The sequence below is a fragment of the Gossypium hirsutum genome, chromosome A04 (assembly GCF_007990345.1).
Source record: "Gossypium hirsutum isolate 1008001.06 chromosome A04, Gossypium_hirsutum_v2.1, whole genome shotgun sequence".
Lineage (NCBI taxonomy): Eukaryota > Viridiplantae > Streptophyta > Magnoliopsida > Malvales > Malvaceae > Gossypium > Gossypium hirsutum.
In genome coordinates, this window is record NC_053427.1 from 77,442,065 (window position 1) to 77,469,010 (window position 26,946).

The window sequence follows — 26,946 nt, forward strand, 5'->3', positions numbered from 1 at the left end:
TGATGGAGACGTTACAGAGGGGGAATGGTGATTCCCATGTCTTAGCTGAGATCCATCAGCTTCGAAACCTCTGCAGTAGGAAATGAAAGTTAACTTTGCGCCATGTGAAACGTGAGGTGAACAGATGTGCTGACAGTATTGCAAGGATAGGTAGAAATCTTGATACGAGTATGGTGATTTTTAGCCAACCGCCTCTGGGTGGTTCAATGTCTGATACAGGATACTATAGGGAGTCAAGAACATATGGTGATAGTCTGTTTATTTTATATATAAAAAGAAGAAATTCAATAACAAAGTCCGACAATGACGATGTTACACTCCATATTTAGAAAAACAATTTGATTATAATCATTTTATTTATTATTATCTTTTAATCTAAAAGTTTTTACTTTTTTTTTATAAGAAATTTCATTGTCCAAATTTCACAATTTAATCTTAACTTCCTTTAATAATAGAATACCACTACTAAATAAAATAAAAAAATTTAGAGGTTAATATAATTTTTAGTTACTGAACTTGTCAAGTAAATATATTTTAGTATTTACATCTTTTGTTTATTTTAGTATTGAACTCAATAACTCAATTCATTTTGATCCTTAAACTTGACAAATGTAAATGGATTGATAAAATTGATACTCATCATCTAAATATTTTTTTTTATAATTTTCAAGGGATAACATGGTAAAATCTTAAAGTATTGTGATCAAATTTAGATAAAATTCAAATTAAAAGATCAAAATAAAGTGTAATTATGAAATACCTTTTAAATAAATACTAAATTTTATTACATAAAAAAATGTATGTAATAAATTAAATATTATAATAATGATTGAAGTTGACACCATTTGATATAATGGTAGTTGAGGAAAATGACAACTAACTAGGATAATTTATTGGTACCGCAAATGATAAGGATTGTTGATAATGGATCCATTACCAAAGCTATAAAGCAACAAAACAGTAGTTTCACAAAACTGAATATAGGTAAACATGATGTGATTCTCCATCACAAAATTGACAAAACTATAATGTCGGCACTTCCATTCTTGTTCACACACTTATAACTCCTTCCTTCCATTTTTAGAAGAAAGCGATAAATTTTCATTTTCATTTTGTTGGTTTAAGCAATTGCTATTTCTCGTTCAAAGAATAAAACTATACATCTTTCCTTCACTAGTAGAATGCCAATACAGTAAATATATATGTACCTAACTTTTTCCTCGTAGAAAAAGGTAAAAAAAAAAAAATTGAAACTCCAATTGTCTTCTACCATGGCAATGAAAGCTCATTGCACAGGTCTCTTATGGTTAAGCTAGCAAGTCTGAAGCCAAGAGCTTGAATTCCACCCATTAGTGTGGGGCTGAGCTATTTTATGAAGCATTCTTTTTGAGTTCTGGGTCAGTTTGGTAGTAAACAACATCCCCAGTGTCACTAACATAATGATCGTTCTTCAAGCTTCTCATCAAACTTCCGATGAGGTGGAAAGGTAAAGGCCCTGATTGTTCCGGCTCTCGATAGTATTTTCGGAGAACTGGCTTCGCTGCCTCGGTCTATGACACAACATTATACCAACATAATAATTAGATAAAAAAATGAAATAAGAGAACATCAAAGTGGGAAAAAAAAAAAAAGAGATACGTAAAGGTACTAACCGCCTCTACTAAATGGTAGTGTGGGATTTGTGGAAACAAATGGTGTATGACATGGGTTCCAATATCATGGTGGATGTTGTTGATCCATCCATAGTCACGGTCAAGTGTTGTAAGACCTCCCCTTAAGTAACTCCATTCCTATCCATATTTGTTATTTTATTTGTAAGTTTCCATATGAATTTCAACATAGGCGCCTTAGCATATTAAATTAGACCAACAAAGTTCATATACCTTCCCACGGTACCAAGGAAGCTTCTCTTCATGACCATGGTGATGCAAGTATGTAACCCCATCCAGCCACATCACGAAAATCTAAACATCAAACCAAAGACGAGTCAAATCATATTTTCTACTTCCCGATATCGTTTCCTTGAAAGAAGAAACTTGAAACCTACCCAATATGGAATGCCATATAGTTTAAGCAACTGCATAGGACCCATTGTGAAACCCAAGCCAACAAGAAAAGCAGCCATGGCTGTCCAACATAGAGTGGAAGTAATAACATCTTTTCGTTCGGTCGGGACAAACAAATCACTGCTGGGGTCGAAGTGCGAACCGCTCTTTCCCGGACTTCTGTTCCACTGCAATTTAAAGTGAAATCAACCATTAATTTCTCAACATATAGGAATCATCAAAAATTTAATAACCACGAAAACACTTACAAGGTAGAAAGGGAATGCAAGCATGGGAAAAGGCAATATGAACCGCAATGTTCGTGTTAGAGTATCTAAACTCCTGTATATCTTCTCAGATAACTGCAATTGAATTGACAAAAGTGTTTACAATTTAGACCAAAGGCCGTGATTCATCATTCTCAATATAAGAGAAAAAAAAGAAGAGAGAAATTAACTCACCGGGTGCCATGATTCATCATTCTCAACATGACCATGGTTTTGATGGTGAGTCCTGTGGCTAATTCTCCTGTAAAGTTCAATCATAATGGAAATGAATTCAATTAAAACTTTTCATATGCAAATGGAGAAGAGATGAACCTTTCAAGAAATACTAGGCATACCATCCATGGTAAGGCACAAGAATGGAAGAATGCAAGAGATGCCCCACTACACCGTTTAACTTGGGATCGTTTGAAAAGCTACCGTGGCCGCTGCACAAAGAAATGAAACAAAATCCATGAAACATATTAAGACAGTCAGATCTAATAACAGAGGAGGTTGTAACTCGCAAATGCAAATCAAAAAAAAAAAAAAAGTTTACCAGTCATGACCAAGAACAAAAAGAGCCCAAAACATGGTTCCTTGAGCAGCCCAGTAAAGAGGCCAAACAATCCAGTTGTTAACATAGACCGCAGCAGCCGCCAGGCCTAACACCACAGCGACATCCCTCACCACGTAGCTCATAGATTTCCATGGATCCTTCACCCAACAATGCTTCGGTATGGCCGCTCTTATATCAGCCAACTTAAACGGCGGAGGCGCCCCAGGGTCGAACCCTGCCTCTTGTTCTTGTTCCTCAAATCCATTAATACCATGGTTCCTCTCTTTCCTTCCCTCATCTTCTTCAACGGATGCAACTCTAAATGGGGCACTCACGTTTAGACCCCAGTTCCTGGATTTGATTGGATTTAATATTTTTAGATCTGGGAAATTCTTGTTTTTGGTTAAAAATCTGGATTTTGAAGAACTCCTCGAGATAACGCCAGCGACGGGTCTATCGTAGATACAAGGAAGAGGCTTTAAACCAGATATAATGAAACCCGCCATTGAAGACTCAGGTAAAAAGAAAAACTCAACCACCGGTTTGCTTTCAGAAAAGAATAAAATATAGGGAAAAAAATATGTTAAGTACAAGTAACAATCTTTGGTTACACGACAACGTCAAAGATCCCGCCTTTTTAATGATGTTCCTCCTCACAGAATAACAGAAAATAAAAAAGGGCTGAGATAGAAGGGTGCTATAGTGAGAAAGAAAGAGAGATAGGCAAACACTGAGAGGATCGCGGCTGAACGAAGAAGAGGGGAGTGGGGATTTTATATTTAAGGTTGCCGGGCTGCGGAGAGGTTGTTCAGAGTCAGAAACATATTTTTTCAATATATATAATGGAGGTATGTATGGAATAAAGTTACCGAGTACTCTCAACTCGATTTCCAGTCCCTGTCATTGGAGCGTGTATTTCACTTTTTCTACGGGTTCAGCAGCCCCTATTACTGGCGCAACCGGTAGGGCGGGCGTTTTTTTCTCCTCCCAATCTCACTCCCCCCCCCCCCCACCCCCGCCCTTTTTTTTTTCTTTTAAATATTTTATTATTTAATTTTAAACTCAATTTCGAAATAATTTTTATACTATAAATATTTTTATTCATAATTCTTCTTATTTTAAAATAAAAAATACATTTAAATACAGAATCAATTAAACTAAAAATCAATCCACTTGAAAATTTTTTATCTTATTTTTAAACTTTTGATCTAAATTCTTTTAAAAAAATTAACAAAAGCAATGAAAATATTAAAGAATTGTTTTTAAGGTAAAAATATTATTACCTTTTTAAAAAAATTATTATAGATTCTAATTATATCTCCTCTTTTTTGACACAATATTTAAAATTATTTATAATTCTTACACAACTCATAAATAGAAAGATAATGCGCTCTATTTTTATAATAATATTTTGTTTTTGGTTATATCTCAATTATTTATAGTAACATTTTAATTTGATTTTTTTAAGATGTTATTTGATATTTTAATTTATAAATTTTTTATTTTGCATTTTAGTCCTTTTTTTTTAACATTTCAGGAGTCAATTTTAAAAAAAAAGCTTTAATATTGTAAATGATAATACAATGTTAATAGAAATAAATAGATTGAAAATTTTCTCCATTTTAAGTGGTAAGAAATTACTTATCTACTTAATTTATAAAAAAATATTTATTTACTTATCATTTTTTTATTTTTTATATAAAATTAAACCATTAATATTGATTTAATTTTTCAATGTATTATAAAAGAACTTAAAGTAATAGCCAATTAACTTAATCAAAAGCATAGATAATAATATAAATATACGGTAGAAATTATAGTTAAAACCTAAAAAAATAAAAATAGAATGAAAATCTTAATAAATATATTACAGAAATTTGAGAATTTTAATGAAAAACCCAACATATCCAACTGAGAACTCGATTTTTATTTTTTTATAATATAAAATCAGGACGGCTCAAAAATCCAAGAGTTGTAAGATTTGATATTTCCAAAGGTAGGCGGTTGTAGCAGTGGATTTCCTGCTCCCTTCATCAGTTATTCATGGACGGAGGGTTTTCAACACGAGCTTCTTAAGGTCGGTTCCCCAAAAACAAAATGATGAAAAACCCACAGAGTGGGAACTCCCTCACACGTGATGAAATTTATGATTCATTGAATGGTTGATTAATTTAATCTCCAACTCAAACTCACGTTAATCGCTCATGAAACACGCAAACAATCACTTCCTTTTTTTTCCTGTCTATTCTCCCATCTTTATTTCACTTTTGACCTTGTTTGTTTTACACGGGCTAATGAGTACTTTTAAAATGTCAAAGTATTAACTCTTTTTTTTTTTTGATAACGATGAATTTAATTTTTTAATGTTTGTATATTTTATTAATTTTTTATTTAAATTTAAATATTAATTTTTAAAAAAAAGTCAAATAAATATTCACTAAAATTTTAATTTTTTAAAAATATTGCCATCGCAACCCATGTGGCATTTTACATAACACTATTTGTATTATATGTTATGTCAATAAATAATTTTAAAAATTACAAAATATTAAAAAATAAATAATTAAAATAATAGCATATATTACACATGGTCTATCATTTGAACTACATCTTTAAAAATTTAACTATTTAATCAATATTTTATTAAAAGTAATAATAATATGACTATTTTTTTAATATAACTCTTCTTTAAAATATTAAGACTAAATTGACAAAAAAATATAAATATTAAGAACTAAATTTTCAATTATACCCATTTTTTTCCCTTGCTCCCCCAAACTAAAACTCTAACAAATTAGCCAACCGACCAAGTCGGCAAGGAATACGTGGACCATGCGAAACACGAAAAGGGAATTAATTATTAATTAAATAATTTCTAGTGTGAGACCAAACAAAAGAACCTAAATTCAACAAAGATAAAGGCAGGGTCTGGTCATTCCTTAGAATAGAAAATCAATACTTTTACCAATAACACGGATGGTTTTTGACTGTTTCAAAGTAAGGATTTTACAAACTCTATACTAAATCAACATCAACTCTTTACATTCGATATTTAAACATGCATATTGCATGGAAAACAAAATCTATGATTTTCAACCCAAGAATTTCTTATCAATAATGATTTTTTTTTTAAGGAGCTGAAATGTTGACTATATGCTACTTTACATCAGAAAACAAACAACTCTCAAGACACACAGTGTAAATTGAAGCTTCAATTCACTATTTCACCAACCAAATCATATGATTCCAATTTTTTTTACTGTGAACAATAATGGCGCCATCATGAGCTCGAAAGTGATCAACTACTATGGAGTATGAAGAAATGATCACGAGACATAATTCCCAATTTGTGTCAAGTTATATTTGCCACCACTTTCGATTTTCCATTGCCTTCACAAGTTCATCTGCCAATGACGCAAAGTTTTCTGCCCCGCTCTGCAGCTCTTCGGTGCGTCTGCTGATTCTCTGATACAATCATAAGCAACCACAGAGAAGCAGGTTACACTTAGAGATAAGGCAGGATCTGTTATATTGACAACTTTTAAATTTTATTCACTGCAGTAAAATGTTCATCGAATGGCATTAACTAGTCTTCTGGTTCTAGGAACTATTTACAGTTTTGTACCCTTTCATCTCATTAACTAAGAATAACAAAAGAGAAAGCAGTTTAAATTTAAATTATAATTAGATTTTATTCATCCAACAAATGTCAGCTTCATTTTATGGGAAATCCTTTTTTACCTCCAGCTTTTCCTGTCTTTCTACCAGTTTATTTCTCGCATGCGCTGCTGCTGAAGAGGCATCCTGCAATATCAGACAATAGAGTCTGCTTAGAGAGCAGTTACTGATAAAAGGTGAACCAGTAAAAGCAAAAATGTATCTAGATCTGTTACCCCAGTTTTTCTATATTTTGCAATAATTTCTTGAGCTGTTCTAACCCTGGGTGTTGAATCATCTGCTGCACCTAGCAGTTTTTCCCTGTCTGTTTCTTTTCCTGCAAGGGAAAGTGAATATTCACCAATTTCGTTTTAGGAGTTTAGGAGTAAAGAAAAGCAAGTAAGATTGTGAAGTTTACCTCCTTTCGTTTTAACAGCTTCATGAGATGAGGAGCTAGTTACAGGTGGAGTGTCATCTATTTCGATGTCATCTGGTGCCACAAGAAATATGTGTTGTCAGAGAAAACCAATAATTAAGAAAGAGTGTAGATGTAACTATGGACCAAACCTATGTCAAGCTCCATCTCTTCATGCTTATTAACATTCTGGCTTGTGTCTATGAAGGGGGTCTTTGAAAATTTGCTCTCCAAATGAGTAAAATTGGATTCAGGCATTGCAGATGTATTCACTTTTCCTCCTTTAAAGCCTTTGACTATACCACCAAGAATCCCTGGTGCCATAACCTGCGGCAATATGGTAAAAAGATAAGCAGCTTTGTTTTGTCAGAAATTAGACCTAGAAGAGATTTCTATGGACCTGTTTCATCTTCTGGTTTGAAGAGAAACTTAAGGCAGCATCGGCAGCTGCTGCAAGAACCCTATCGTGGAGACAAGGCAGAGATTCCGGAATCCTAGCAACAATACAGAAAGTTCTCAGAATCATTTTCTTCATTAAATTTAAAATTGTAGCTAAAGAATTAGTTAATTTAGTGATGGCAGTACCTGAAATCATTTGCACCAGCCAAGAGAGAGATGAATGCCATTTCACATCTGCTCGTCTATTTATACCAAACATCAGACATATATCAGATGACTTACTGAGAATACAAATATACTGACCAAAACAAAGGGTTTTTCAGTATTACAGGTAATTTTGTTTTTGTCAGCACAGCATAATCGCAGATGTTAATGCATGTTCTTAAATCTATATTTAATATGTCATGATACACACTGCTAAACAATGAAACGGCATTCCAAAGAGAAAGAAGAGAATCTACCAGTGCAACTTGAGCATTATCAGAAGTCATCAACTTATCCATATTTGCCTTGTAGTTCCACCTTAGGATTGACTTTATGGAGCTTTCTTTAACCAATTCCAAGTCTGGCAAGGATCTGCATGGAGATAGGTAGTAGCATTCAGTCATTTGATAAACATGGGAATCGGATGATATGACATAGAAATCACTACCCTAGTTAAAGAAAAAAGAAAAAAGAAATAATATCAGCATTTTTTACCTGATCTCCAGATCCCCTGTTTGAAACAGCAATAGAAGTCCACAAACTCTTCCATCTTTCTTAAAAGTGGTGGTCCAACAGCAAGGTCTCGTATGGTTTACTTTATGAATTGTTCTATCCTTGCCCTTTAGAAAGTAAATCACTTTAGCGTACAAATGGAGGCACAACAATGTTCAGAAGAAATACATAGTAAAGGCAATAAAGGCACCTGAATCATAGACTTCATAGAGTACAACCGCAAGGAATTTTCACAACAAAGCAACACAAGTGTATCAAGTGAGTGTTCCAGAGAGGATGCAGCTTCTGGAGAGGAGGGATGCTCAGTTGAAGAAGCATCAAGCTCAGCCTCAATCTTGGCAGTGGTATCCTTGTTGGATTCCTCAGACCTCTTCTCACAGTTTAATATGGATAATGGAAGACTGTTCTCTGGAGTTTGAAATATTATTAGAATTCTATTGTTCATTAATACTAAATGCAAAAAGAAGTGTTAACTATAACTATAAGCATCTAGCTCTATTACGGCACTTGCCTATAATGTACATGGAGAGTGCAGTTTCTTCTTTTTTCAAGTGCCATGGATGAGGTTGTATCATCTCACCATTAGCACCGTTAATAGAGATTATTTTTGCATCCTTGGTTAATATAAATATTATTTGCTCTTCAGGTTTGATTGCAACATCTGTTTCTGAATGCTCAGAGCTTTTGACATGTCTATGAACATTTTTAAACTCTAGCCAAGACAATGAAATGATCGGAGATGATGAACTAGATACACAGTCGGTGAGAAACAAAATTGATGGCGAACTCACATCAAGCATCGCAACCTGTGGTGGAAGAATAAAGAAAGATGAGTCCTGAAACAGAAAGTTAAAAAACCAGCAAATCAACAATGACCTATCTTCTTAGACAAATGAAGAGGATGTGTCAAACAAAGAGAAGACAGATGAAATTTACGCGACCAAATTCAAATCCAATGGTAAGCTTGGCTCCACAATTCCCAAAATGCAGGGCTTGAACTGGTGATTTAAGAAGGGAAAATACAGCTTTACGCTGAGGTCCTTTTCCTTGCGTAAAACTCTGAACTGTAGGGCAAGTTGAACGATATTAATCTGAGAAAATAAAGGCTTTAACAAAAGCATCGCTGAGTGAAAGCTTACCTTCACATTTGGTCTCCGTGACATAGTGAAAGCTTGTTTTATCAGACCTGCCAAGGTAATAAATGCTTACCTATACAAGACCAAATGTTAAAAACATATACATAAAAGTATCAGCTTAATGCATAACCTTGAAATATTAAAAGTTAAAGAGAAAATGTAAAGAAAAAGTACTAACCACACCGCATTCATTTCCAACAGCCAAATTCAAAGTGTGCCAACAGAAGTTCAGAGTTGTAACTGGAACACTAGAATGAGCCACGTTTGTGCCTTGCACCTGACATTCAATAGAAATTATTTGATGCAAACAAAGTTGCATTGAAAGGACAGTATTCTGAAACTCACTTCTCCTTCAAGAACAAAGAGAAGAGTCAGTATAGGATAAGAAGCATCCCAGATCCGGACCGAACCATCCTGGTAACCTGCTATGTACAATCTATCAATACTGTTATCCTTAGAGACAGCTAGTTGAGTGGGTACACCGCCTGTCAAGGGCCACTTTATGCCAGCAGCAGGGGTTGGTGTTGAGCAAGGTTTCGTTATTGATGCAAGCTGATGCAACAGTAGGAAAACATTAGGCAAGAAAAACTTAAGGGAACACAACGACATCGAATAATCAACATATTTATGACAAAACACAATACCTCTGAAAGACATTTTGATGAAATTCCACCAGCAGGTAGGGCGCTGAACTTTCCAACAGTCATTGATGGGTCAGCTGTAGGTATAACCATGGGAAATTCCACTGGATGGGCAAATTGTTTCCTCTCTTTCTCAGATAGCAAGGTAGACAAGTTTGTACCATCATAAAGATGCAGTTGTCCAGGGTTTGTCAACACAAAAAGATCAGCTTTGTGATTTCCCCCTGTTGCCCCAGCACTTGGCAACAAAGTCATGTCAGCGAAAGAGCCAGTCAATGTAAGGTCCACACGACCAACACATCTAACAGTCTCCATCCCAGATGACCATTCAAGACTCAAAACCTGTACCAGCCACATTAAGCTCTAAATATATACAATCTTCATTTTGCAATAAAGTTCCTAATTGACTTAATAAAAATCAAGGCTTACCAAAGTTAGATTTTCCATCATCCAAAAGCAAAGATTAAAATTAATTTGACATGACAACTTCCAGTATGACTATTGTTATTGTGATAAAAATAGGAATTCCTAATTAAATGTATTCACTAGAAATTGTAGCCTTTAAAATGAATAAAACATATTAACGGATGAGTATTCTTTTAAATCTACTAAAATGCTAGTCAGAACTTTTACCCCCTTTTGGAACATATAGTCTATGCATTCAGAATTAGTAAACTTCATTACATCAGACATTTTGTTATATAAATTCTAGAATAGAAAATGTCAAATTGCAATCAAATGTGTTACGTACTGTCAGAACTTCTTCAGATCCTATCTCATCACCACCATAGATAAAAAGTTTGCCATTATAATCATTGCGTGATGTATTATTTGAGGACCATTGTAACACAATGACAGGAAGTTTCCTCTCAGCGGATGACAATTGCAGCTTAACAACATTTTTGTTTTGTCCATTTCTTTCACCTTTAGAAGAGGTAATACTTGTATTCCAAAACAAGATATCCCCATCTACGTATCCCACTGCGAGAATGGATCCATCAGAAGATGCCCAACAAATAGCACTTATTTCCTTTTCTTGGAGATGATGCTCAAATGTATCATCTTGAACATCTGAATCCACTGCATCCTTTAATTGAAGATCCTTTCCACCTCCAATAAAGGGAATTTGAGATTTAGAAACATCCCAAAGAATTATCAAACCATTTGCATATGCAATTATGACCCTGTAAAAGAATATAATTCAAAATATTAAAGTAACAAGAAGATGCTAAAGCAATCTGGATTTCTTTTTTCTTATTGCATATGGTAATTAGGTTCTAACTTAAGATAGTTGTTTCATCCTGGTAAGGCTGCAGGCACATCGAGATACTGATGGAATGAAAGACTAGATACAATACCTTAATATAAAATATGTTATTTTATGGTGATGCATCAAATCATCCCAGTTCGTTTCACCATATAGCCCACATGTAAAAGTAACGGTGACGGTACAAATCCAAGCATTCAGGATTAATTGACTAGTTATTAAGTTGAGCCTTAAGTCTTTATTTTATCAATTCCAAAGGTCGAGCTAATATTAGCAATTGCACCACACCTATCTCCAGAAGAATGGGGTTGAGGAAGAATCCCAACAATAGGTTGGTCATCAGGAAATGAAAATCCAGCTGCTTCTGTAAGACAGTGTAAAACAGTCCGTTAAAGGAACAGAGAACCCAAAAGCTTTAAATAGTATATATAGGATTTCAGACTCCTCATGAATTAAATTCATCATGCCGCAGTTGCATATTTTGTAGAGACTAAAAAAACTGTACATATTCAGACTGGCTTGATACATAGGAAATCCAAGTAACATAGGCCAAAAACTTCCTAAGGAGAAACATGAAAAATCATTTAGTTATTTTAATCAGTGGAGATTATTAATTGACCATTAGAAAGGAAAGAAGAAACTACCACTTAAAGAATTTGCTGATATATTATAGGGTAAGTGCGAAAGTTTTCCATCTTCACCATCATACTTAACCACTGATAGTATCCCATACTCATCTCCAATGTACCTGTGAGATAAGATAGAGAAATAATGTGGTAAGTATTGCCACATACCACTTCCATAGCTACCAAATTTGCAGCTGATTTTATAAATATATAAGATCATTATTTTTCAAACTATTGTACATGAAATGTGAGCCACCAATGAGACAGAAGGCAGTAATGTTGGACTCCCACTGTAAGCAGCATGCTAGATGCCTGGTCTCCAGATTCCAGACCTGCAAAAAATTGGGAAGTTTTTAACATACTGGCAAGATCCCTTACGACACAATCGCTGCACATTTTATGACAAATAAGTACCTGAATATCATTGTCATTTGAGATACCAATCAAAAAACCCTGGTTTTGTATGAACTGCCATGAAAATACTGAAGTTTAGTTCACAGCTATATGTGTAAGTTACAATCTTAACATAGTTTTCATAGATGAACAAAAAAAATTTATCTCAACAAAGAAAGACTTCAACTTGGAGTTGCTCAAGGTAATGTTTGGGAATTAAGATTTTAGAATTTGGATTTGGATTTCAAAATTAGTATAAATTGAGCAGTAAACTATTTAAAAATGTAACATTCATGATCATTTCTAAAATCCATGATTTTGCTAGAAGCCTATTTAGTAATGAATTTGAAATCCTTAAAATATTTTTAGATTTGACAAATCCATGTTTTTATACTTTTCTAATATATATTAGATTGAATCTTAACTAATTTGTCCATAATATATGCATTTCATTCTTACCATTTATATTATAATTGAAATCCAAATCCAAATTTTCAAATCCAAGTTCACTAGAGTTTACTAAGGATTAAAGAAATAACAAAATTGCCAGCAAGCCTTGAGAAAAAAATTTGCGCTGAAATCATGCACACCTCTAAATATTTGTAAGGCAATTGCTTCGGAGATATGAGAAGTCCCTCAATTCCATCACCCCCAATAACTTTAATCCGTCCATCTCTGTAATAAATGGAACCAAAAATACATATTGAGAAGGCAAGTAATGAAACACCACACTAGGACCAAAAAGAAAATTGAAGATGAAGCAATCGAATGGTCAACATTCAAAACATTCTTATCTAAGACATTTTTGGATTGATACCAAAGGAAAAAAAATTCAAGTTGATAATGTTTACTAGTTAAAGCTTAAAAATTGAAACTCACAAAGTCCCGATAGCCAAGAGGCGCTGAATAGGATCAAAAGCAAGAATTGATGCAGTAGATGGGATCCCATAGTGAATAGCAACTCGCAAATCCAAATCTTCTGATTTCAAATCCCCACGCTGCACATTTTGCTGAAACCAACAAGCTCCAATCAGATGTTTTACTAACAAAGAAAAAAAAAGGGAAGAATCTGAAATTTCTAAAACTAAAAGCAAGGAATTTCATTTTTCGTACCTGGGAATGATGAACCGATTTCTGAAGCAGGCGTTTAGCGAACATGGTAAAACCAGATTAAGATGAAAGCAAATCGGAGGAATTTTTCTTTTTTATTTTCAAAGTTTCGGGGGATGTTTGGTTTGGATCAAAGACCTGTTTTTTTCTTGCTTTGCTTAGTTTCAGTGATTAACCCAATGCAAAAAAGTTAAAATTTGAGACTTTGTCAAGCAGGAGTCAAGAAAGAATATAGCTTGTTTTATCAAAACAAGAATAAAAAAAGAAGCTTGCGTTTTGAACTTCATTTTATGACTTTGTTGGACAGCTGTCGGGATATGATTTGTGAGCCATGTGATTGCAGGAAATTTCAAATAAATTCGTCGTATGATATATGAAGTATGAACAAACGCCCATTTGGCGACTTTCTGATTTTGGATTCGTTGACCGTTAGTTTGTCATAGGCTTAAAGTTTAGATGTAGAAGTCGTGAATTTATATCTTCAAGCTGTTAATAAAATGGGGATGTAGCTTAGATGGTAGAGCGCTCGCTTAGCATGCAAGAGGTACGGGGATCGATACCCTGTATCTCCATCATGTATGTCTTCTTTTTACCCCTGTCAACCTCTCTGTTCGAGGCTGTAATTATAAAACAGCAGAACAAGGGTGCTGTGAAAAGGAGAGACTGGACGTAAAAGAACAAGTTTCACAATTTCTTTTTAAATGATTGAGTGTTGTTCAACAAATTTTCCGACGAACCCAGAGAATAGAAACATCACTATTTGCTATCTCTTTCGGTCCACTCCTTAGCTGTTTTATTTAAAAGCCTTCTATTATTTGTTCTTCTGTTTTATTTAAAACCCCTCTAAATAAGCCAGGGATTTTTTATAATTAGTTTTATATGTTATGCATTAAAAATAATTTAAAAAAAAAAGTAAAAGGAAGATGGAAAATAAGCTAGAAATTTTTCATGTATTCAAATTTCACGTTTTATTTATAAACTCTTTACATTCAATTCAATAAAGTATAAGTAAATAAGTCTTTTTAATTATTTCATTAAAAACATCTAATTTACGCTGATGTTTATAAATGAACTAGAGAGTTTTATCTCATCACTTCAATTAGAGTTTAAGAAGACTATAGAGATCTATTATTAATACAACACTCTCACTTAGATGTCTATAAAAGAAAAAAGGGTAAACTACAAAAATAGTCTCCATCATGTATGTCTTCTTTTTACCCCTGTCGACCTCTCTGTTCGTGGCTGTAATTATAAAATAGCAGAACAAGGGTGCTGTGAAAAGGAGAGACTGGACGTAAAAGGACAAGTTTCACAACTTCTTTTCAAATGATTGAGTGTTGTTCAACATATTTTCCGACGAACCCAGAGAATAGAAACATCACTATTTGCTATCTCTTCCGGTCCACTCCTTAGCTGTTTTATTTAAAAGCCTTCTATTATTTGTTCTTCTGTTTTATTTAAAACCCCTCTAAATAAGCCAGGGATTTTTTATAATTAGTTTTATATGTTATGCATTAAAAATAATTTAAAAAAAAAGTAAAAGAAAGATGGAAAATAAGCTAGAAATTTTTCATGTATTCAAATTTCACGTTTTATTTATAAACTCTTTACATTCAATTCAATAAAGTATAAGTAAATAAGTCTTTTTAATTATTTCATTAAAAACATCTAATTTACGCTGATGTTTATAAATGAACTAGAGAGTTTTATCTCATTACTTCAATTAGAGTTTAAGAAGACTATAGAGATCTATTATTAATACAACACTCTCACTTAGATGTCTATAAAAGAAAAAAGGGTAAACTACAAAAATAGTCTCCATCATGTATGTCTTCTTTTTACCCCTATCGACCTCTCTGTTCGTGGCTGTAATTATAAAACAGCAGAACAAGGGTGCTGTGAAAAGGAGAGACTGGACGTAAAAGGACAAGTTTCACAACTTCTTTTCAAATGATTGAGTGTTGTTCAACATATTTTCCGATGAACCCAGAGAATAGAAACATCACTATTTGCTATCTCTTCCGGTCCACTCCTTAGCTGTTTTATTTAAAAGCCTTCTATTATTTGTTCTTCTGTTTTATTTAAAACCCCTCTAAATAAGCCAGGGATTTTTTATAATTAGTTTTATATGTTATGCATTAAAAATAATTTAAAAAAAAGTAAAAGGAAGATGGAAAATAAGCTAGAAATTTTTCATGTATTCAAATTTCACGTTTTATTTATAAACTCTTTACATTCAATTCAATAAAGTATAAGTAAATAAGTCTTTTTAATTATTTCATTAAAAACATCTAATTTACGCTGATGTTTATAAATGAACTAGAGAGTTTTATCTCATCACTTCAATTAGAGTTTAAGAAGACTATAGAGATCTATTATTAATACAACACTCTCACTTAGATGTCTATAAAAGAAAAAAGGGTAAACTACAAAAATAGTCTCCATCATGTATGTCTTCTTTTTACCCCTGTCGACCTCTCTGTTCGTGGCTGTAATTATAAAACAGCAGAACAAGGGTGCTGTGAAAAGGAGAGACTGGACGTAAAAGGACAAGTTTCACAACTTCTTGTCAAATGATTGAGTGTTGTTCAACATATTTTCCGACGAACCCAGAGAATAGAAACATCACTATTTGCTATCTCTTCCGGTCCACTCCTTAGCTGTTTTATTTAAAAGCCTTCTATTATTTGTTCTTCTGTTTTATTTAAAACCCCTCTAAATAAGCCAGGGATTTTTTATAATTAGTTTTATATGTTATGCATTAAAAATAATTTAAAAAACAAAGTAAAAGGAAGATGGAAAATAAGCTAGAAATTTTTCATGTATTCAAATTTCACGTTTTATTTATAAACTCTTTACATTCAATTCAATAAAGTATAAGTAAATAAGTCTTTTTAATTATTTCATTAAAAACATCTAATTTACGCTGATGTTTATAAATGAACTAGAGAGTTTTATCTCATCACTTCAATTAGAGTTTAAGAAGACTATAGAGATCTATTATTAATACAACACTCTCACTTAGATGTCTATAAAAGAAAAAAGGGTAAACTACAAAAATAGTCTCCATCATGTATGTCTTCTTTTTACCCCTGTCGACCTCTCTGTTCGTGGCTGTAATTATAAAACAGCAGAACAAGGGTGCTGTGAAAAGGAGAGACTGGACGTAAAAGGACAAGTTTCACAACTTCTTTTCAAATGATTGAGTGTTGTTCAACATATTTTCCGACGAACCCAGAGAATAGAAACATCACTATTTGCTATCTCTTCCGGTCCACTCCTTAGCTGTTTTATTTAAAAGCCTTCTATTATTTGTTCTTCTGTTTTATTTAAAACCCCTCTAAATAAGCCAGGGATTTTTTATAATTAGTTTTATATGTTATGCATTAAAAATAATTTTAAAAAAAAAGTAAAAGGAAGATGGAAAATAAGCTAGAAATTTTTCATGTATTCAAATTTCACGTTTTATTTATAAACTATTTACATTCAATTCAATAAAGTATAAGTAAATAAGTCTTTTTAATTATTTCATTAAAAACATCTAATTTACGCTGATGTTTATAAATGAACTAGAGAGTTTTATCTCATCACTTCAATTAGAGTTTAAGAAGACTATAGAGATCTATTATTAATACAACACTCTCACTTAGATGTCTATAAAAGAAAAAAGGGTAAACTACAAAAATAGTCACTTTTGTTTATTTCAGGTTACATTTAGTCACTTATGTTTGAAATGTTACGTTTTAGTCACTTATGTTATTATTTTGTTACGAAATGATCACTCTTCCGTTAAGTTCCGTTATCTCCCTAACAGTAATACTATGTGGCAGTCCAACTAGATTTTAAGTGCCAACTTGAATTTCCTAATGGGATGAGAATAGATTTTTTATTAAATAAATTTAATTAATTAAAATTTTAAACCCTAAATTTTAGTTAAAAAACCGTTCATCTCCCCCCTTTTTTTTAGTTTTCTTTTTCAATTGACTAAAAAAGCTATTACCATCAAAATATTTTTATTCACGTATGAAAACAAAAGAGAATTCAATGGAGGGTCCAAGTATGTCTTCTTCACCGACAAATTTATGTTCTAAAACTTAAAATGAAGTGGTTGTCGACAAATAAGAAGATGGTAATCATTTTTGTTCCTAATTATTGTATTTTTCAACTCTTCACGTTCTCGAATAATTAGTTTCTCAATTCGATTTTTTTTATCTGAATCGGCTTGTTTGTTCACAATCTCTTTGTGAGTATCCCTTTTTTCTAATTTGAAATTCTTTTAGTTGTTAATATTCATATCAAGAATTTTAATTTAGGGTTTTCATTAAACAATAAAAAATCCAATCTTTTGTTTTTCAGTATTGAATAAAATAGATAGAGGAATGCAAAGAAGACATACCTGAACCCTCCATTGAATCCATCTTTATGAAGTAGTCAATTTGATTTCAACTATTTTGATCTTAATAATAGTTTTTCCAATCAAATGAAAAAAAACATTGAAAAAAAGAAGAGACTGAAGAAAATTAAAAAGAGGAGGTGAACAGATTTTTTAGTTAAGGTTTAGGTTTAAAAATTTTAATTAATTAAATTTTTTAATTAAAAATCTATTTTCATCCCATTTAGAAATCCAAGTTGGCATCTAAAATCTAGTTGGACTGCCACGTAGGATTATCGTTAGAGAGATAACGGAACTTAACGGTAGAGTGATCACTTCGTAACAAAATAGTAACATAAGTGACTAAAACATAACATTTCAAACATAAGTGACTAAAATGTAACTTGAGGCAAACAAAAGTGACTATTTTTGTAGATTACCCAAGAAAAACTGTGTCTCATTAAAACCTTTATTAGGAAAAATTATATGAGATAAGAACCTAATTAAAGAAGTGCACAATCTCTCATTGTCTGTTGCCTCGTTAAAAATCTTTATTAGGAGAACCTAATGGGACAACACTTTGGTTAAAGGAAAAGAGTCTAACATATTTTGGACTCTCCTAATGATGATGACACTTAACATGTTTGAGGTAGCGCATTCCAATTTTGTATACCAGCCTTCAAATATTGTGGTTGGTAATGTCTTGGTAAACAGATCTGCTAAATTATCACAGGAATGAATTTGTTGAACTTTAATATCATCTTTCTTCTCAATATCATGAGTGAAGAATAATTTTGGTGAAATATTTTTTATTCTATTTCCTAATGTATCCTCTCTTTTTTTTAATTGAGGTATACACGTTACATTATCTTTGTATAAAATGGTTGGTGCCTTTTCTTGTAGAGATAAACTATACATGATTTGTTTTAGCCTTAGCCAAACACACTCTATACTAGTCTCATGCATTGCAATTATTTCTCAATGATTTTAAGAGGCAAGGGCTAATGTTTATTTTGTTAAACGCCATGATATGGTTGTACCTTCACATGTAAATAATTATCTTGTTGGATCAACCTTTATGGGGATCCAATAAATATTGAACATTTGCATAGCCAACTAATTGAGAACTTAAATCATTTGAATAAAATAACTTCAAATTAGTTGTTCCTTCAAGATATCTAAATATATGTTTAATTCCATTCCAATATCTATGTGTTGGAGAAGAGTTGAATCTTGCTAATAAACTTTCAAGAAATGTTATATCAAGTCGTGTGTTGTTTGCTAAATACATTAATGCCCAATACGACACTAAGATATGGTATTTCAAGATTGTAACTGATGTGATGTCTCATGGTAAGTTTTATATTTATGCTTGATCGTACTTGAAAACTAACTATTATCACGATGAAGGCAAGCGCACCTATTGAACAGTAGTATAGTTTATAGCAATACCGGAATGTTGAACCCACAGGAACTAAAAGTACTAGTATTAACTTTCTTTTTATTATCTAGCCTAACAATAAGGGGATTTGTTTTACCTAAACTAATTAACTAAACTAAGAATGCACAGAAAGTAAATTGGGGAAATACTTTTAGGAAAACTGATTGATTTAGACAATACCAAAGGGAAAAATCCACCTAGACTTCACTTGTTATTTGACTCTGAATTAGATGATTTATTCATTTGACTCAATCTGTAGAAATCCCTAATTTATATTATTATTTCTCTCGAGACTAACAACGTCTAACCCTAGGTTGATTAATTGAAATCTCTTTCTAACTAAAACCCTAGTGTTGCATTAACTCGATCTATGGATTTCCTTATTAAGTTTGACCCTAATTCGGCAGATTTGTGTCTCCTTATGTCTAGGGTTGCAATCAAATCCGTTTAATTATGCTAGATCTACTCTTAGACAGGGACTTTTGCTCCTCTGAATAAGTACATCAATACTTGAATCAATATCCTGGAATATTAAAGCAAGAATTAAGAACACATAATTAATATCAAATTAAATATTTATCATATAATTTAGAAAATAATAACAAGATCCATCTTAGGTTTCATTCCCCTTAGGTATTTAGGGGATTTAGTTCATAAGTGTAAAAGAAAACATCTTAAAAGAATAATGATAACAAAACATAAAGAAACCCAAAAATCCCGAAGGAAACTGAAGGGAGATCATCAGGCTTGAAGGAGAATCCGGCTTCTGAGATGGATCAATTGGCTTTCTTCGAGTAATTCCTTGCCTCTTACTCCGTGTGTCTTCTCTAGGTACCTCCTGGGGTGTTTATATAGGCTTTAGAATGCTTCAAAACCCTCAAGAGTGGCCTTTCTCGAATAGGACTAGACTTGGGCTCAACAGGGACATGCCCGTGTGAGGTGGCTTAGGCCGTGTTACAATCTGTTAAATAGACACGGGCGTGTGAACTACCCGTGTGAGGAAGTCCAGGCCGTTTTGATTTCCCACGTTGACCCATTTTTTCCGTTTTTGGTCGTTTCTCGCTATTTTTACCCTCCTATGCTCACCTAAGTATAAAACATGAAATCAAAGGATTAAGAGCTTCGAATTCCAAAAATCTGATGATAATTCATCCAAAAATATGCTAAGCATGGGATAAATATATGTATAAATTACGATTTATCAAATACCCCCACACTTAAGCGTTTGCTTGTCTTCAAGCAAAATTCTTAACTCACAAAAATAAATTCTTCTCAACTTATAATTCTCATCAATAGTATCTCAAAATAATCCATAAGTAATCATACATTGAAAATTCAACTCAAAGAACATCAAAGTTTCAAACATTCCAAGTTGAGCATTTTATCACGAAAACATAGGTGTCTCCCCTCATCTAAGTAATCACCTTTGATTCAAAATATCACAGAGTTTCAGATCCTCACTAAATATTGTGTTTAAGGACAAGAAATTTAGCACTCAACAGTCAATATGAAAAGTTATTACCATAGGCTTGCGTGAAAATCAAATCTCCACCACTATATATTGAGATGATACATCAATCAAAAGGTCTTTAGAGGGTTGTAATGTGGTTTTGGTTAGGGGGTGTGGTCACAAGCTGAAAGAAAAGGTTAGAATCGAGATTGAATTGAAAAACTACCTGACTAGAAAAATACTAAAACTGACAAATTACATTCCTAATTAGAAGATCCTAGAATTGAGCTTTTCTTCATGGAATATTGAATTAAATACTTAAGCTTAAAAATAAAAAATTACTACTAATATGTATGTATTTTTTTTAGAACAAATCAAGTAACATAGAACTTTGCTATATGTATTTTTTAGAACAAATCAAGTAACATAGAACTTTGCTAATAAAACATAGCTAAGCAATTTATTCAAATCCAATCTCAACAAAAAAAAAGGATCAAATGAGGGGATTTCAACAATAATGGGTTATGAGTTAATATTGAGGGTAAATCAATGAATAGCTTGTTAGGCTCAAGGGGGTTCACTAAGGGTTAATTATGAGGGTAGACTTTTATGGAGTAAGTGGGTTAAACCTAAGTACCTTTATCATCTCGACATATCAAATCAAATGATGTGGTCTTGACATACATAATCGAAGCAAGTTTTAGAATAACAAATCAATATTGACGCACTCATAGCAACAATAAAAGTGAGCATGCAAGAAATAATATATGCTCTAAAAGCTCAAGATCTCACAAAAATTATGACTTTTTGATGTTAATCCTGTAAATTCTAACTCAAGATAATACCTAAACTTGGGGAAACAACCTAAAAATTTTAATTTTCAAAAATTTCAACTTATCATATTTGGCTCCCTAATGTCTTAAAGTTTAAACAATCAATGCACATTTACTTATGATTTAATTCAAAACATATCGATAAAAATATGGGTTAATCAAAATTTATTCTAATAGTGATATGAGTGAGTCACGTGAGAATAAGGCAAAATTCAGGGATTTTTCTGATAATGATATGAATAACCCCCTCACACTTAAGATGTACATTGTCCTCAATGTACAAAGATAGACTTACTAAAAAATATAGAGATAAGATCATATGATAGGAAAAGAAGTGAAACTTCCTAAATGTTAGATGGAATCCTTGAATTGGAGTTATGGAAAGTAATCGGCCAAGACAAGGCTGAGATTGGAGAAGGATACTCTGGTGGTAGTAGAGGTTGTTAGTCCATAAGTCCTGCGCCAAAAGAATATTATATCTGGTGGTAGTTATGGTCGTCGTCGAGCAGGACATGACAATCGTGGAGAACCTTTTCCAGTGGAGTTGCAAATTCTTAAGTAATAGTAAGCTTTGGAGCTCTTCATAACTGCGATAGAATCATTAACTCTTTAGTAAATATAAAGTAGCATGATTACTCATAAAGAAATGGCCGAAAATATAAATTCTTAATATAAATTATAAAACCTAAAGATAAAGTAAAAATAATCTTAAAAATAAAATAAAAAGTAAGTCAAAATGATCTTAAAAATAAAATAAAAAGTAATTTAAAAAGGTAAATAAAGATAAAAGTAAACAAATAAAAATAAAGTAAAGTCTTTAAAAATCCTCGTTGTCGGATGGTTCGTGAGGTGGGGGTGGAGATGAGATGTGAAGGTGGTGACAAATCTGATGTAATGTTACATCAATGTGATCGAAGCGCTGAAAACATTGCTACTCGAATCGAGTTAGGCGATCAGAGATGTCAGAGAGTAAAGCAACCGCATGAACTGGACGAAGAATAGGTGGTGGCTGAAAGGGTGGATCCTCGTGAGATGGTGGGACATCATTAGTAATGTCCTTTAGGTCCTCTTGCTTAGCTGACTAGACGAGACGGTACTGGGGAGGATCAAATCTACGTCGTCACTCGATCATCCTCATATGGAGCATACTCGAGATGCCTTGTGGGGACATTTGATCGATGAGGGTAAGGGAAGATGCTTGCGCCGCCATGTTGAGGAGACCGAAGTACCGCACCAGGTGAGTCACATAAGGGTCGATAGAAATGACTCCCTTCTTATGCCGCTCCGTCTGATGGCGAATGGCGAGGGCAATGAAATAGGCGAGGTCGAATACGTGCCCATGCTCCATGCTCCATAAAAAATAGGCGTCGTTAGTGTTGACGACGCCGGTGCTCTCTCGCTGTCCTATTAGGGTGTGGGCTAGGATGGCGTATAAGTATCTCAGGGATGGGGCTAGAGCCAATGCCTTGGAGCGACTAGGGCCATAGGTGGCCGAAGTAGGAATGAGGGCCCTTCAGTAGTTTGAAGGAGAGTAGTAGATGTGGCGATAGAGGCTGGTGAGGTCGTCGTTGCTCATGAACTCCTCCGTGTATAGTCCAAACGCGACTCCAAACTCAAGCACACTCAACTGACGAACTAAACCGTCGAGACGGAACTGGACCATTCCAGGATCATCAAACTCTGTCATAATGACTTGAAGATGAAAGGTTGAATAGAGTTCGAGTGTGAGCTCGAGGTACGTCAGCTCGATGATCTCGAAGAAGAGCCCCACGGGTTAGTAGTCAGGAGAGCTCGGACTGTTTCAGCGAGTTAGATCTGCTCTAGGGCGGTCCAATCAATGTAACGACCCACACCTAGGGGTCAGACCCGTAGTATCTGGAATAGTTCTTCTTGGGGTCCCAGTGGAAATTGGAGGAATGGGTGCCTGATTTCAGTGGTAGGACCCGAGGAGGATGCTGCTCATTTTCATTTCTTTGAGGCAGGGACGGCGGTTTTCTTACCACGTGGATTTGACATGGTATACCTGCAAGAAGAAAAGATTAAGTCAACAATAATTCTCACATCTTTAAGCAAAATCTGAATAATCCCAAAAATAATGACTTGCTAGTAAGATGATATGGATACACATTCAAGCATGCTAACAAACGAGGTGATACCAACAGGCAAAATATAAGATGGTCAGAGTGCTAAGGCTAAACCAAGAGAATGCTAAGAGATCAATGAAGTTATATTAGCTAATACTAGAAATAGTGATTACTAAAAACTTGATGAATTAAACAACGAAACAGAAATAAGAATTATTAGGCATGCAAATTACTAAGAATAAAACAAGTATAAGTCAAAAATTAGAGAGAAATAAAATATAATCGGGTGAAAGGAAAACAAACGACAAATGAACGATGGTGGTGTTTAACGGAGGAGGAGCGCAGCTTCGATGTCCAGCAGATGGTGGCAACGATAGGGTTGGTGCGATGGCTACGGGTGTGGGCAGTGAGGCCGTGGAGTGTGCAAAGGTAAGAAGAGAAGAGAGGGGAAAGAGATATGGGAGAAAATAGAAAAGAAAATGGGAGTTAGGGGTGGCCGGTCGGTGGGGGGAAAGAGATTTTGGCGGCTAGGGTTAGGGTTTTTGGGGAAGGGGATGATGAATAGTAGGGGTTTGTATAGATTTTGGGGCACACGACCGTGGGGCACGCTCGTGTGCCCTTATTTCAGCCCGTGTGTTTCGTGATTTTCAAATTTGGGCGCGTCTGAAATTCGGCCCACGCCCGTGTTCCTTGAGTGTGTTGGTGCACACGGCCTTGTCCTACTTCGTTCGCTTCTCCCATACTCATGTATATGTGTGCACGCCCATGTTATTTTGACAATTTTGACCACGGATGGTGGGCACGGCGTGTCGCACGCCCGTGTTAATTTTTCAGTTTCTATCACGGCTTATAGACACTGGCGTGTCACACGCCCGTGTTGATTTGGCAGAATTGCCCACGGCCATGTCGCACGGCCGTGGCAACATATTGAATCCCGTGTTTTAGGAAAAATTTACTCTGTTTTCACACGGTCGTATCGTACAACCGTGTCCCTTCACGTGGTATGAGCACGGCCTAATACACACCTGTGTGCTTGGCCGTGTGGATTTGGAAAATCTGTGTTCAAGGACTCAGTTAATGATTTAGATGTTAAAAACTAAAATTTTAAAGAAATCAACACTGTTAGTGCTCGGGTTGCCTCCCGAGAAGCGCTTATTTATAGTCTAAGCTCGACTTACCTCAATTTCATGTGATTACGGTGGATTGAGGAGTTGAAACTTCTCACCTCTGCTATAAATTTTATGAAAATAAAGTCTAAGTCGAGTATTATTTACCTTAAAAGTTTCAAATACAGTATGTGTTACCTAGTCTGTACCATCTGGATAGATGTTCATTACCGTGAAGGAAGTCGCTCGATCCCTATTGTGCTTCAAAGTAGCAATTCAGGGGTCATTTTCATCTAACAATACTTTGTCCCCAACTTTAATTTACTTTGTTTCATCCCTATGTTCATTGTGGTGTTGCTTCGATTTTTTGTATGCTTTTGGTTTCTCCTTGATAGGCGTTCACCATTCATCTAGTTCATCGACCTGAAGTCTTCGTTCTTCATAGATTGGTTCTTTGTTGTTACTTGAACATGGCTCATGAATGCTCTTCGAACGTGTTTCCTACAAAGAAGGTTACACCACATTATTAGTATTCGTAGCATGATTTATACAACCACCCTCAATAGTCGATGTATTATTAAAATTACGAGCTTGAAGAGTGATTGTCTCATCACCCACACGAAGTGTGAGTTCACCTATGCCAACATCAATAATGGTTCCAACAGTTGCTAAAAAGGGTCGTCCTAAAATCAAAGGTATGTTACTATCCTCTTCATATCTAGAACAATAAAGTCTACTGGGTATATAAATTTCTCGATTTTAAAAAGAATATCTTCAATGATACCCCTAGGAAATCTAATGGTTTTATCAGCCAATTGAATACTTATCCTAGTTTGTTTGGGTTTCCCAAGACCTAGTTATTTAAACATTTTATAAGGCATAACATTAATGATCGCCCCTAAATCAGCCAACGCATTATTCACGTTCAAACTACCAATTAAACAAGGAATCATAAAACTCCCTGGATCTTTCAACTTGTTGGGTAGCTTATTCTGTAGAACGACTGTGCAAACTGTGTTCAACTCTACATGCGATGCCTCATCCAACTTCCGTTTGTTTGCTAAAAGCTCTTTTAAGAATTTAATTGCGTTCGGCATCTGCGAAAGAGCTTCAATAAATGGTAAGTTAATATGTAATTTCTTTAATAGCTTAAGGAAAATACCAAATTGTCCGTCCGTGTGGTCTTTCCTTGTCACATTGGGGTATGACACACGAAGTTTGTACTTTCTACTTACCGATTTTTGCTCATTGTGGTCCTTCTCACATTTACCTTTACTTACCATAATTCCTTGCCTCAGTTCTAGTTTAGGTTCAACTAACCCTTCCTTATCTCGAATGATAATCGCATTGAGTTGTTCCCTTGGGTTCGATTCAGTATTACTATGCAAGCTACCTTGTGGTCGTTCAGAAATCAGTTCGGCAAGTTGGCCTATCTGGGTTTCGAGCCCTTGAATTAAAGCTTGTTGATTCTTAAGTGCTGTCTTGGTATTCTGAAAATGAGTTTCTGACACCGAGATAAATTTCATTAGCATCTCCTGAAGGTTCGGTTTTCTTTCCTGCTGGTAAGGTGGTTATTGAAAGCCTGGGGGATGTTGTGGCCTTTGATTTCTTTGGCCGCCCCACGAGAAGTTGGGATGGTTCCTCTAACCTACATTATAAGTGTTACTGTATGGGTTATTTTGAGGTCTAGAATTATTATTACCCATATGTTGAACTTGTTCCTCCTCTGTGCTAGGATTGAAAGATTGATATTCTGTGTGTACTCCTCCTCCATTTGAATCGCACCTCATAACTGGATGTACCTAAGTAGAACCATATAAATCGTCAATCTTTTTATTTAAAAGTTCTACTTGGTTAGATAGCATAGTAGCCGCGTCGAGGTTGAAAACACCGGCTGCTTTTGTTGGCTCTGTTCTCATGACTTGCCACTGATAGTTATTCAGTGACATATCTTTAATAAATTCATAAGCCTCTTCAGGTGTTTTGTTGTTTAAAGCTCCACCAGCGGCTGCGTCGATGAGTTGCCTTGTTAAGGGGTTCACACCGTTGTAAAAAGTCTGAACTTGTAACCATAAAGGTAACCTATGGTGAGGGCACTTTCTCAATAGATCCTTGTATCTCTCCCATGCATCATAGAGTGTTTCTAGATCCATCTGCACAAAAGAAGAGATATCATTTCTCAACTTAGCCATTTTAGCCGGCGGAAAATATTTAAGTAAGAATTTTTCAGTTATTTGTTCCCAAGTAGTGATTGACCCTCGTGGTAACGAGTTCAACCACTGTTTAGCCTTATTCCTCAACAAAAAGGGAAACAACTGAAGGCAAATGGCATCATCAGAAATGCCATTGATCTTAAAGGTCTCACAGAATTCCAGAAAATTTGCCAAATGAGTGTTTGGATCCTCGTCCTGCAAACCATCAAACTGAACAAA

The 26,946-nt window shown here is 34.4% G+C and overlaps 2 protein-coding genes and 1 non-coding gene across 4 annotated transcripts; 1 reads left to right on the forward strand and 2 right to left on the reverse strand.

Moving 5' to 3' along the window:
- Positions 1 to 1,370: 1,370 nt before the first annotated feature.
- Positions 1,371 to 3,373, reverse strand: LOC107948941 (omega-3 fatty acid desaturase, chloroplastic-like). Its single transcript, NM_001327553.1, has 8 exons — positions 2,868 to 3,373; positions 2,668 to 2,757; positions 2,507 to 2,573; positions 2,315 to 2,407; positions 2,048 to 2,233; positions 1,884 to 1,964; positions 1,653 to 1,790; positions 1,371 to 1,550 (listed from the first exon to the last, which is right to left on the reverse strand). Exons 1-8 carry the CDS (start codon positions 3,371 to 3,373, stop codon positions 1,371 to 1,373), a joined length of 1,341 nt encoding a protein of 446 aa, NP_001314482.1.
- A 2,399-nt stretch (positions 3,374 to 5,772) lies between these two features.
- LOC107948942 (uncharacterized) lies at positions 5,773 to 13,480 on the reverse strand. 2 transcript variants are annotated; one of them, XM_016883612.2, is made up of 24 exons: positions 13,232 to 13,480; positions 12,998 to 13,128; positions 12,709 to 12,793; positions 12,140 to 12,193; positions 11,966 to 12,057; positions 11,744 to 11,847; positions 11,388 to 11,463; positions 10,584 to 11,016; positions 9,836 to 10,174; positions 9,537 to 9,743; positions 9,370 to 9,468; positions 9,195 to 9,264; positions 8,992 to 9,119; positions 8,567 to 8,861; positions 8,246 to 8,463; positions 8,038 to 8,162; positions 7,800 to 7,914; positions 7,525 to 7,580; positions 7,340 to 7,433; positions 7,092 to 7,266; positions 6,943 to 7,014; positions 6,761 to 6,861; positions 6,609 to 6,671; positions 5,773 to 6,332 (listed from the first exon to the last, which is right to left on the reverse strand). In XM_016883612.2, exons 1-24 carry the CDS (start codon positions 13,274 to 13,276, stop codon positions 6,225 to 6,227), a joined length of 3,285 nt encoding a protein of 1,094 aa, XP_016739101.1. In that variant the 5' UTR covers positions 13,277 to 13,480; the 3' UTR covers positions 5,773 to 6,224. The 2 variants fall into 2 exon arrangements, with proteins under 2 accessions (XP_016739101.1, XP_040967341.1); XM_041111407.1 differs by lacking the exons at positions 11,744 to 11,847; positions 11,966 to 12,057; positions 12,140 to 12,193; ... (1 more) ...; positions 12,998 to 13,128; positions 13,232 to 13,480 and having other exon boundaries at positions 11,191 to 11,463.
- A 13,113-nt stretch (positions 13,481 to 26,593) lies between these two features.
- On the forward strand, positions 26,594 to 26,700 carry LOC121228481 (small nucleolar RNA R71). The gene has a single exon (XR_005926057.1). It is a non-coding gene; the product is annotated as a small nucleolar RNA R71 (small nucleolar RNA).
- The last annotated feature ends 246 nt before the right edge of the window (positions 26,701 to 26,946 follow it).